At 53.7% G+C, this 12,391-nt stretch overlaps 1 protein-coding gene across 3 annotated transcripts; it reads left to right on the top strand.

Annotated features, from left to right (window-relative positions):
- Positions 1-7,657: 7,657 nt before the first annotated feature.
- LOC136302529 (histone H3-like centromeric protein A) lies at positions 7,658-11,536 on the top strand. Of its 3 annotated transcripts, none has more exons than XM_066206003.1 (5): positions 7,658-8,222; positions 8,339-8,466; positions 9,015-9,106; positions 10,247-10,324; positions 10,958-11,181. In XM_066206003.1, exons 2-5 carry the CDS (start codon positions 8,391-8,393, stop codon positions 11,090-11,092), a joined length of 381 nt encoding a protein of 126 aa, XP_066062100.1. In that variant the 5' UTR covers positions 7,658-8,222; positions 8,339-8,390; the 3' UTR covers positions 11,093-11,181. The 3 variants fall into 3 exon arrangements, with proteins under 3 accessions (XP_066062100.1, XP_066062099.1, XP_066062098.1); XM_066206002.1 differs by having other exon boundaries at positions 7,662-8,227; positions 10,932-11,536; XM_066206001.1 differs by having other exon boundaries at positions 7,663-8,222; positions 10,932-11,536.
- The last annotated feature ends 855 nt before the right edge of the window (positions 11,537-12,391 follow it).

A 12,391-nucleotide genomic window follows, 5' to 3' on the forward strand; every position in this document is an offset into this window, starting at 1 on the left:
GGTAGCCACAACTAGTCATGGACTGCCTGAGCCACTTTTTGGACTGATACGTATGTAGCTATAAATATAATAGAGAATAAAATATAATATAGAAAGGGGCCTTCAGGAGAGCTGGGGAGGGTCTTTGTCAGGGGACAGGATGGAGGATGAGGGTTTTCACCTCCCAGAGGACAGGGTTAGATGGGATACCAGAAAGAAATTCCTGCCTGTGAGGGTGCTGAGACCCTGGCACAGGTTGTCCAGAGAAGCTGCAGCTGCTCCATCCCTGAAAGTGTCCAAGGCCAGGTTGGACAGGCGTGGAGCAACCTGGGATAGTGGAAGATGTCCTTGTCCGTGGCAAGTGATGGATCAAGATGACCTTTGAAGGGCCTTCCCACCAAAACCAGCCTGGGATTCTAAAAGTGGGGGAGGTTTGGGGTGGGTGACCTTGGCTGACCCCAGGTGTCCCCCCAGGCTGTTCCATCACTCACACTTCAAAGAGGTAGGAGGAGAAAACGTGATGCAAAAGCTCCTAGGGGAGATGGGTAGTGGGGGTGTGAGTTCCTCAGAAACTGCTCCAGGTCGTTTTCCATGCAGTGAGTCCCTCAGGTGGAGGCACTTGGGGCACAGAGGCAACACCTGCCTCACTCTCTTCTCCAGGGCTGCAGGGGAATCTCTGCACTGGCACCTGCAGCACCTGGGGAGCTACTCAGGGAGGAGGGACAACAGCAATGAAAGGGACTTGGGACCAAAGGAGGCATCAGCAGAGCAAGAAATATTTCCCAAGCTCTAGCTAGTGTCAGGTGAACTCAAACGGGAGATCAGGTGGGTTTGGTTTGAACCAGAAAGTGAATTTAAGAGTAAGTCATGGATTTACTCCTGTGTCATGGAATTCTCTGGAACATGGATTTGCTGCTTTAAAATGTTATTTTACTTTCCATAATTTGTCCAGGCTGTGTTATGCTAGATGTCAATGTTTCACCTTTCATAAATAAAGAGATGATGATGCTACTTATTTAGGCTTCTTGCAGCACATCTGCAAGGCAGGTACTTTCTTCTCAGGACTTCAACTTGTGCAGGATTTACCCTTCCATTGGTCATAGTTTTCCTTTGCTGGGCTACTCCCAGTGACCATCGCCAAGTCCTACAAGACCAAAGCCTTGATTGCACCAAAATAAAATTTAACTGTGAATGTTACTTTTCTCAAGGATTTTAAGGTTTATAAATCCCCTGTTCTGAAGTGATACGGGGTGTGGCAGGAAAGACTTAGAGAGTTTAGAGATAAAAGCAGCATTTTTCTGAAAATATTCCCCCCGCAGCCCCCCCTGGGGCTAGCTCTGGAGAGGCTTTGGAGGAATATCTCCGAAGGGACAGGACAGAAGATCCAAAAGAAGCTCTTACCCCCAGATTATTTCAAGGCGTTTATTTCTCGAAGGGGTCCAGGGGCATTAAGAGAGAACAGAAGTATTACAGGGGTCTTATCTAGTCTCCTATTTTGGGAGGGTCCTGGCATTCAGCCAATTAGGTGTGGACATGTAAGGAGGAAATTCCAGAAGGGTCAAAAGGCGAAAGACCATTCCCCTAAATGGTTACAACATTTTTCATGTTTTTTATGAAAAATAAAATACTTTCACTCAGACATGGCAGATTCTCTCCTGGAAGCTGCTGCAGGTTTGGGGAGGCAATGTGGGGACATCCAGCAGGTCCTGACACCTCATTTTTCCTTAAGTGAGGATTTTGAAAAGGAAAAGGATCAGGAAACTTTAGGAGCTGAGGAAAACTACCCAAAACGTGGTTGCTGAGGTCCTTGCCTGTGTTTTGGGCAGTGAAAGAATAGTTGGGGTTGGAAGGGCCTCTGGAGATCAACCAGGAAAATATCCTCGTCTGGCACAATCTCCTCACCTCAAAATGTTTGGGGTTTGGGAGGTGAAACCTAGTTTGTGTCCCTGAAGGGATGGATGGAGTTTTCTCCAGGTTTGAGTTTGGAAGAAACAGAACTGTGATTGTTGCATTACTCTCAGCTGGTTTTTCTGTCTCCCAGCCCTGTGGGACATGGCAGGACAGGTGAGGCTCCTCCCTGCCCACCTTTCCCACCTGCTGAGTCCTTCCAAAGGGCTGCCAAGGGAGCCTGGACCCACGTCACTCCCCTCATTCATCCAGGAACTGTCCTGTCGTGGAAGGCAATCAGATCAGTTCTGTGATGTAATTTTATGGAGTCCAGTGGGAAACCTTCTCCCTGCCATCCTTGCTGTTTATCTCATGCTTCTCTTCCTGCTTTATTCTGTTGGTCTGTCCTGCTCCCTGTGCTATCATTCCTCCCTGTAACTGTCAGAATTTTCTTTCTACCAATTGTCCGTATTCCATCATCACTTGTGAGTTGCTCCTGCTTTCACAGAATCAGAAAATCAGTTTGATTGGAAGTGACCAGTGGGGTCATCTGGTCCAACCTCCCTGCTCAGGCAGGATCATCCTGGGGCATATGGCACAGGATTGCATCCAGACCTACAGTCCCCTGTAGATCCAGATGAGGTTCAGTGTACACAGGTGGAAGTTCCTACTGAGGTACCACCACCGTATACCAGCTCATTGGCAGTGATGTCATGGGAAGAAGGAGAACAAAGAGTGGATAATTTGGTTACCAAACTCTGGTAATATGAAGAAAGTATCTTTTTCACCCTACGGGCCTGCATCTGTGGAAGGGACCTCCAGCAATTTAAAGGAGACTACCAGCAACTTAAGAAGTGCCCCGTGCCCCACCAGTACAGACCAGTGTCTATAGGGAGCAAGTGCCCCCTGCTTAAGAGAGAGGGGGCACATCATGAGGTAACTTGTGGTTTTACCTGCCTGACCATGGTGAAGACATGAGGGAGTGGGACGGAAAACCCACCTCTGCCTTGGCAGCACAGGTATGTGAGTTGAGAGGGAAAACTAATCACCACAGAAAACTCTTCAAGGAAAAATGCCGCTCGGTTTCCACTGGGCAAGTCCTCAGGCAGAACTGAAGGGCTGATGTTACTTCTGACCCTCTGGAAAGGACCTCCAGCTCCTATTGACAAGAAGCGAGCAACGAGTACCGTGATCAGAGCCAGACGGGCCCTGGCTCCAGCCAGGTGTGGGAGAAGGACAGTGGGGTCTATTGGACTGTGTGGATCCATGGCCTGGCACAGCAGAGCCACAGGAGCACAAGGCCACACTGGTGCACAATGTACCCTGATGCCATCATGCGAGGGCAGAATCCATCTCTGTTTCTGGGGTGACAGGGGGATCCCAACAGGGACTATACTGGAAGCTGAAGTGCTCCTGACTGGGCATGAGTGGCTGAAAAACTCCATTGTCAGTGGCCTTGAGGCTCCGTGTATCCTTGGCATAGATCACCTCAGAAGAGGTATTTCAGGGACCCAAAATGACATCACTGGGCTTTGGGAGAGCTGCTGTGGAGACAGAAGAAATTCAGATAGCTGAATCCCTTGCTTTGTCTTTCAGAGGACCCTTCTGCTGTGGGACTGCTGAGGGTTGAAGAACAGCAGGTACAACAGTGTCCTATTGGCAACATGACACTGGACTTCAGGACCCCGTTCATGAGCTGATCCATGATCTGGACAACTGGGCGTGCTCAGCAAGACTCGCTAACCCTTCAATAGCCCTGCATGGCCCCTGCCTGAGTCCCATGGACAGTGGACACTGACAGTGGACTGACAGTGAATGAAGCCACACCATCACGGAGTGCTGCCATGCTGGGCATGTTAGAACTTCAGTATGAGTGGGAGTCCAAGGCAGCAAAATGGTGCCGCCACAGACATTGCCAATGCATCCTTCTCCATTCCTCTGTCAGCAATTCCCAGCCTGGGGGCCCCACTGTGGGCCCCCAGCCCTGAGGCTCCCTCAATTGGGGCCTTAGCCTTCCTGTGGCTCCCTGCCCACACAAGTGGGCTTGGTGGCCATCTTGCTTAGTGCCACCCTCAGGTCCAGGGGTGTCGCAATGGGACACGCAATAAAGATACTTGACTCCAGTCAGAAGGCAGTAGAAATCAGAAGGCTTTATTTACAATTCATTCAGCCCTTTTATAACACGCTGTGCTAAGAAGGCACGTTATTGGTCCATAGGAGTAACCCCTCTCCCATTGGCTAAGTAACAGAAATAGCAAACAACCCCTGTTACAGGAAAGGAATATTGTTTGCACAAGGGTTTTTTTTGGGAAAAAGAAAACTTGAAAAGTTTCCCTTGAGAAGAGCTAGCTCTTCTCAAGCTCAGAAAATATCGAGTCCACACTGGGGGTTCCTGGTGAAGGGGGAGCAGGGGCTGACGATGGAGCTCAGTGCCCAGTCACATGGGGGGAATGTCCCACTTTCAGGGGGGTCTCAATCTTATGGGGAGGGAGTGTCCAGTCCAATGATGGGTCCCCTAATCCCATGGGAGGAAGGGGTGTGTGTCCAAATCCCATGAGGAAGGTCTCAGTTCCAGAAAGATAAATCAGTTACATGTGAGGGTCTCAAGGCCATTAATTTGGTGGGGGGGGTGTCCCCAACCCAATCCCGTGCAGAGGGGCCCAGATCCCTGGGTAGGGGAATGTGTGAAGGAGAATGTGTATCCCCTGTCCCATCAGTGGGGCCCCAAAAATGAAGTGGAGGAAGGATGCTCTTGCCCCATCCTGTTTGCCACACTTTTGGGGCCCTCCCCTGCATTCAGGGTGTTCCCTCACTCTATTTTTTGTATCCCAGAGGAACACAAGACCAGTAGAGGGATGTCCCAGCTGGCCACGAAGAGTCCTGGCACCTCCTGCCACAGGGCACAAACACTGGGGGATGGGGGTTAGGGTGGGAACATGGGGAACACACGCAATACTGGCGACACATGGGAGACATGAGGACATTGTGGCATATGTGGAGGGACAGATGGGACATGAGGGACCTTGTGGACATATGTACATGAGGGAGATGAGGGGACATGGGGACACAGGGTGGCAGTACCGTGTCTATAGGGAGGGGCGGTGTTGGAAATTATGTAACTTCTAAAATTTTTAACTACCTTTAGTCAGGGGTTTTGTTCATCTTTGCCCAGGGGGAAAGGAACTTTCTTTTCAAAAGACTGTTTGCTGAGCAAGGCCTGATGAACTTGATGTTTCAATGGACTGGTAGCTGCCAGAGGATGCTCAAGAGATAAATGACCATCAATGCCTGAACATCCTTCCTGGTGTGTCAGAGACACCTGGTCTGGGAAAAGATCGGTAAGAGAACAAAGAACAAGGACCTAATTAGCATTGGAGGCAGAGTGATCAATAACCAATAGGAAACCAAATACAAAGAACTGTGTAACTTGTGGCCAATGAAAATGGCACCAATTATTTTTTCTGGGTTTTGACTGTTTAAGTATGTGAAAAATCTAGTAAACAGCTGTGTGTGATGGAATGGTTTTCTCTGCACAACCCAAGCAATATATGGATGAAATTATTTTCAGAATAAAGTAATGCCTTAATTCTCTAATACTAAAAATGTTGTTGGAGACTCTTTGTTTTTCCCGCAGTTTTGGTGACAGCAGGACAGTGCCTCCATGTTCCTCCATATCCCCCCACATCACCTGTGTGTCCTTTTTCCTCCAGATGGGTTTTATGGACAGCTGCAACCCTCAACTGATCCCCACTGGCCACAAGGAGGCACTGGGAGCTACTGGGACCGTGCTGGGAGCAACTGGAGGATGCTGGAACCATGGTGGAGGTACTGGGCTCACAACTGGCGTAACTAGGATCATACAGGGAACGACTGGAACCGTGCTGGATAGTGACAGGGAGTAAGGAGAATCATACTGGGGGTGAATGGGAGCAACTGGGATCATGCTGGTATCATAGTGGGAATGACTAGGATCATACAGGGAATGACTAGAACCATACTGGAGGTGAAGGGGAGCCACTGAGATCAGGGCCAGAAGGATCCAGCAAACTCCAGGCCTTGGTGCTGGGACAGGCCTGAAACAGATTCCCTGGGGGGAGCCCATGGCACGGACAGGAAAACCAGGGCATTGGGAACCGCCAGGGCTTGGGAAAGGCAGGTCCTGCCTGACTCACCTGATTTGCTGTCCCCACGTGGCCCAAGTGGATGTTGGACCTGTATGGGTGTGTCTGCCTGAAGCTCAGCAAAGCCTTTGGCACTGCCTCCACCTCCCTGCCTCTCCTGGAGCACCTGCAGCTCCTGGCTGGGACAGGTGCCTCTCACTGGGAACACCTGGCTGGTGGCCAGGCCAAGGAGGGGTGGGAATGGGGCCACAGCCAGCTGGGGCTGGGCACTGCTGGGATTCCCCAGGGCTCAATGTTGGGGCTGGTCCTGTTCAACATCTTCATCTGTGACTTGGACAAGGGGATTGAGGGCACACTCAGGAAGTTCACAGATCACACCAACTTGGGTGGAAGTGTGCATCTGCTGAAGAACAGGAAGCTCTGCAGAGGGATCAGGACAGGCTGCACTGATGGGCCAAGAATAATGGTGTAAGAGTCAAAAAAGCCAAGTGCTGGGTCACAACAACCCCATGGAATGCTCCAGGCTGGGAAAGGAATGGCTTGAGAGCTGCTCAACAGGAAGGAATTTGGGACTGCTGGTTGGCAGCCAGCTGGATTTGAGCCAGTGTGTGCCCAGGTGGGCAAGAAGGCCAGTGGCATCTGGCCTGGATCAGGAATGGTGTGGCCACCAGGACCAGGGCAGTGATTGGAGGCCCCACCTTGAGTCCTGTGGGCCCAGTTCTGACCCCTCACTGCAAGAGAGACATTGAGCGGCTGGAGCGTGTCCAGGGAAGGGAATGGAGCTGGTGAAGGGCCTGGAGCACCAGGAGCGGCTGAGGGAGCTGTGGGGGTTCAGCCTGGAGAAAAAGAGACTCAGGGGAGACCTTCTGGCTCTGCACAACTCCCTGACAGGAGGCGACAGCCAGGCGAGGTTAGGCTCTGCTTCCAGGAAAAAAGGGACAGGACAAGAGGAAATGGCCTGAAGCTGTGCCAGGGGAGGTTCGGGTTGGACATCAGGAAGAATTTCTTCAAAGAAAAGGTTGTCAGGCATTGGAATGGGCTGCCAAGGGAGGTGGTGGAGGCCCCATCCCTGGAGGAGTTCAAGTAACAACTAGACACGGCATTGAGCGTGATGGTCGAGTCATAAGGTAGAAGGTGGTCAGATGTTGGACTCAGTCTTGGAGGGATTTTCCAGCCTCAGTGATTCCATGAAATGGGTGTGTGGTGGCCCACTGGAAGGACTGGGAGGAACTGTAGGATTTAGGGGGACAACTGGGATGACTAGTGTTAGAAACTGGGAGGTTCAATGGTGTCAACTGGGGATGTGATGGCCTGCTGGGAGAACTGAGGGGCAGCTAGGTGGCCTGGGTGAACAGCTAGGGGCAACTGGAAGGCCTGATGGGGTCAAATGAGGGGTGGGGTGGCCCACTGGGAAAACTGGGGGTAAACCGGCAAGTCTGTGAGGCAATGTCCTGAAGAGACCCCAAAGCCCACATGGGTCACCGTAGCTTCACTAACCCCCCAATCTGCTTCTCCCAGTGGATTTCATGGACAGTTGTAACCCTTGACTGACCCCTACTGGCTACTGGGAGGCACAGGGAGCTACTGGGACCATGTTTGGAGCCAACTGAAGACACACTGGGAGCAAATGGAAGATGCTGGAACCATGTTGGAGGTACTAGGACCACAAGTGGGGCAACTAGAATCATACAGGGAACAACTGGAATCATGCTGGGTTCGTACTGGCAATGTCTGTAACCACACTGGGGGCAACCAGTATCATTCTGGGAGTGACTGGGATCATAGTGGGATCATTCTAGTAGGGACAGGAATTGATTTGGACCATTGGGGATGTGACAGGGATCATACTGGGAGCCGTTCTGTTCATACTGGACTCACACTGGGAGTGACTGGAAGGCACTAGAATCATATGGTGGGGGACTGGCATCACACTGGGATCATTCTGGGAGTAACTGGAACCACGTGGATAACCGGGAGCAACGGGAACTACACTGGGAGTGACTGGGGTCACACTGGGACGATAAGCGAGACTCCGCTGGGAGCGCCAAGGCGCGAGGTGCCCGGGGCGGGGCCATGCAGATTTATGCTAATGAGCCCACGGCTGCCGCGGCACCATCGAGTCGCGGCGCCCGGCGGGGCAGAGCGGTGGCGCGCCCCGATTGGCGCGCGGGAGGAAGTGACGTCAGGAGCGGCGCGACGCGGCGGGAGATTTGAACGGCGCGGCGGATCCCGAGCGTGAGGTCCCGGGCGGGGAGCGGGAGGACTCGGGGGGCCCCGGGGGTGGCGTGGGGGGCCCCGGACACCGGGGTCCGCCCTGACCCCCCCTTCCCCCTCCGCCTGGTCCCCTCCAGCCCTGCCGGACGCCTGGAATCGCCCTGACCCCGCGGTGGACTCGGCTGCACCATGCCCCGCCCCAAGCCCACCCCAAGACGGCGCGGCCGCCCCGCAAGCCCCCCACCGCCCCGGCCGCGGGCACGCAGTGAGTGAGGGGACGAGGACTCCCCTTATAGACACCCCCTCTGGACCTCCCACGTCGAGGCCCCTTTTAGACCCCCCCCTCCAGAGCTCTTACGGACCCCACTATAGAGCTCCCCTTATAAACCCTCCCCCGCCCCCCACCTGTACCCTATATACCTGTATACCTGTGCCCTATATACCCCTTCCATCACCCATAGTCACCCCACACTCCCTCTCCCCTATAGGTCCCTATACCCTGTGCCCTATAACCCCCGTACTCCCTGCCTCCTGTAGCTCCCCTGTATCGGCCATCGCTGTAGCTCCCTATAGATCCCTCATGCACGCAATGTCCCCCCAGACCTTAGAGATCCCTTATAACCCCCCCAGCTTTCCCCTGTCCCCCCGGCCCTCACAGCCCCCACTCCTTAGATCCCCTATAGGCCCCTGTGTCCTCTCAGGCCCTTTAGATCTCCTATACCCCCCATGTTCCCTCAGAGCCCCCCATCTGTGCCCCCCAGGCCAAATAGATCCCCTAAAGCCCGTACAGACCCCCATCCAATGCTCCCCCAGGGCGCCGCCCGGGTCAGGGAGCACTGCAGGAGATCCGCAGGTACCAGAGCAGCACCCGCCTGCTGCTGCGCCCCGGCCCCTTCGCCCGCCTGGTGAGAACCCCCCACATCCCAAAATGAACACTCCTGCACCCCAAAATCCCCGGACACCCCAATTTCCCTGATGGAACCTCCCCAGCACCCCCCATGGACTCCCAAACTTCCCTGGGACCACACAGATCATCTCAGATACCCATAAAATCTACTTGGGGACCCCCAAACCCCTCCAGGACCCCCCCAAATCCACCTCAGGACCTCCAGCATTCTCTGGTATCTCTCCAACCACTCTGGATCCCCAAATCCATCTCAGGACACCCTAGATCAACCCTCTTGGCCTCTGCAACCTCTCCCAGAACCTTCCAATCCACCCTGGGATCCTTCAGCTCCCCACAGGACTCCCCCAAATACCCACTGGGACCCTTCAAAAAATTTCTAGGACCAAAATCCAAGCCCCAAATCTACCCTGGGACCCCTGAAATCCAACCTGGAACCCTCCAGTCTCCCCTTCGGCCCCATCCCAAACACCCATTGGGACCTTCCAACCCCCTCCAGACCCACCAAGTCACTCCCCAGAAACCCAAATCACTCCCTGGGACTTCTCAGGACCACTCCCTTCCCCCAGGGTCCCCCCTCAACTCTGTTCCAACCCTCCCCATGTCCTTGTCCTCCCCATCCTTGTGACATGGTGGGCCTGTCCTCCCCCAACATCCTTGCACATCTCCCAATGTCCTTCTGTGGTTCTAGACATCCTTGTGTCCCGTAACCTTCAGAGGCTGCATGGGTTGGGTGTTCCCTGTGCCCCGCCCCCTGTGCTGGCACTGTCCCCCCTGTCCCATCGGGGTGTCCCCTCCCCAGGAGAGTGTCCACATGTTCCCGTGGCCAAGGGTATTCCCAAGATGTTCCCAGAGTGGTGTATCCCCCCTGCCTCCCACCTGGGGTCTCTGCAGGGTGTCCCCATCATGATGGGGACATCCCTCCTCCCCCACTCCCCAGTGTATCCCCAGATGTTCCTGTCCCCAGCGTTCCTGCCCCTGGAATGTCCCCAAGACAGTGTCTCCATGTCACCAGGGTGGTGGCCCCAGCCCGGGTTATCCCCAATGCCCCCACATCCCCTCCATATTGTCCTGATGTCCCTCCACTCCCTGTGACCCCGATGCCCCCATGTACCCCCTCCACATCCCCTCCCTGCTGCAGGTGCGGGAGCTCTGCCTGCTCTTCACCCGCGGGGTGGATTACCGCTGGCAGCGCATGGCCCTGCTGGCCCTGCAGGAGGTAGGGGTTGGGGGGCCCAGGCGTGCTGGAGGGGGGGGTCACAGAGGGGCTGGAGGGGTTCTATGGTTGCTCTGGGGGTGTCCAGGGGGCTTAGGGGGGTGGGGAAGGGGGCTGAGGGGGATCTCATGGGTGGTGAAAAGGTTTCCATGAGGATTGGGGTTCTGTGGATGCTTGCAGGGGGGTCTGTGGGTGCTGGGGGTTCTCTGGGGGACTGGGGAGGTCCAGGAAGGTCTCTTTGGGTGCTTGGATGGGGCTGAGAGGTTTGTTGGGGATATCTGATGGGAGCTGAGGGGAGCCTATGGGGGTCTCCATGGGCTGGGGGAGGTCAATGGGTTCTGGACAGGATTTCATGGATGTTGAGAGGGTCCCTGGGAGACCTCTGGGTGCTGGGGGGGGGTCCCTTATTTTTGGGTTCTGCTGGGGAATGGGGATGGGTCACTTGGTGTTGGTCCCCCATCACACGTTTACAGGCACACATTTACAGGTTTCAGTACCCCCAGTCGCCCGTGGGTGGGTTTGGAAGGACCCTGACCCCTGGGGGTGTGTTTTGGGGGGTTGCTGCCCCCCGGGGTGCTGTGAGGGTTGGGGTATGCTGGGGGGTTTGCAGACCCCCCCTCAGGTTTTGGGACACAGGCAGCAGAGGCCTTCCTTGTGCGGCTGCTGGAAGACGGATACCTGTGCTCGCTGCACGCCCGCCGAGTCACCCTGTTCCCCAAAGACCTGCAGCTGGCCCGGCGCCTGCGCGGGCTGGAGCAGGGGGGCATCTGAATGGGACCCTCCTGAGCCCCTGCAGAGACCCAACCCCCCAGAGCCCTGTACTGGGACCCCCACCCTGGGGCTCTCTCCTGACAATCTCACACCCTAAACTTACTGGGACCTCCTATGGGACCCTCTAAGCCCCCCAAACCTCAGGGACCCCAAATATCCCCCCTAAAATCCCAGCCCCGCCCCCACCCACCTGGTTTGGGATACCCCCTGTTTTCGGGTCCTTTCAGCCCTCTTTTTCCCCAGACGTGCTGGTGCTGAGTTTGCTGGGGAATATTTTTGTTACTGAACCTTCAAATAAAGTTAACTCAAATTGTGGACAGGATGGAAAATTGCTTTGACTAAACCCCACTCTCTAATGACCCTATAAGCAGCAGTACATCTGATGATGAGGAAATCACATTACAAACCCTATTTAAAGATAAAACCTTCGATGATAGTCAGGGTCTGTGTGGAAAACACTAAAAGTAAAAAGGATTTTTAGGAGCTGAAAAAGCAGGCCTCAAGCAGAAAAAGCTGAGAACTCAGAATCTGCTGCAACTGGAAAGTTTGAAATTAGAATCTAACATACAGTAGTAGAGCAAACAAGGACATGGGAAACAAAAGCTGAGTTTCTAGGTTTGGCTTGAATAAATCTTAGCACTGCAGAAAATGTATGCCTGACTAGATAGTAGAAGGTCTTAAGCTTAGTAAGGGTATTGTGAATTTTTAATAGAAAAGCATACAAGCAAGCATTGTTCAAAGCAGGTGTACATGTGCTATAATTGATTGGCTAAACTGTCTGTAAGCTTTAGCAGTAGACTATTGGCTGAAAAGTTTTTAAAATGCTCCATAACAAAGAAATTTGTGGCTGCTGCAGGCAGGCAGTGAGCTGTTGCTTTTTCCCAATTGTCTCTACCCCTGTAATGAGACTGACGCTCCACTAAAGATTGAGAACAGCTAGCCCAGCAGTCCCATCCCGTTCCTGCCTTCGCCAACACACATCTGAAAAATGTTACTAAAACAGTGTGGTACAGCAGCCAAGATAGCAACTTTCAGGGAAAGTATAGCAGACTTACATGGGAATTGGAAACTGGTTATGTTTGGAGAGTACCTCTGACAGGGGTGATTGAATCATTTGTCTGAGGCAGAGGCCCACGGCTTCTGGGGGCCAGAAGTATTTTTAATGGTGGGTGACTAGAGAAAACTGTGGTTTTTAACTCAGAGTACTGCCTATTGGGCAGGAGGTTGGATCCATTAGAGAGGCGTGATTTGCTTAGGATCAAGACCCCAGCCATAGACCACAGGACAGAGAGTGTACAG

This window comes from Chamaea fasciata, unplaced genomic scaffold (assembly GCF_029207755.1).
Source record: "Chamaea fasciata isolate MVZ Bird 193981 ecotype frontalis unplaced genomic scaffold, bChaFas1.0.hap1 SCAF_29, whole genome shotgun sequence".
NCBI lineage: Eukaryota > Metazoa > Chordata > Aves > Passeriformes > Sylviidae > Chamaea > Chamaea fasciata.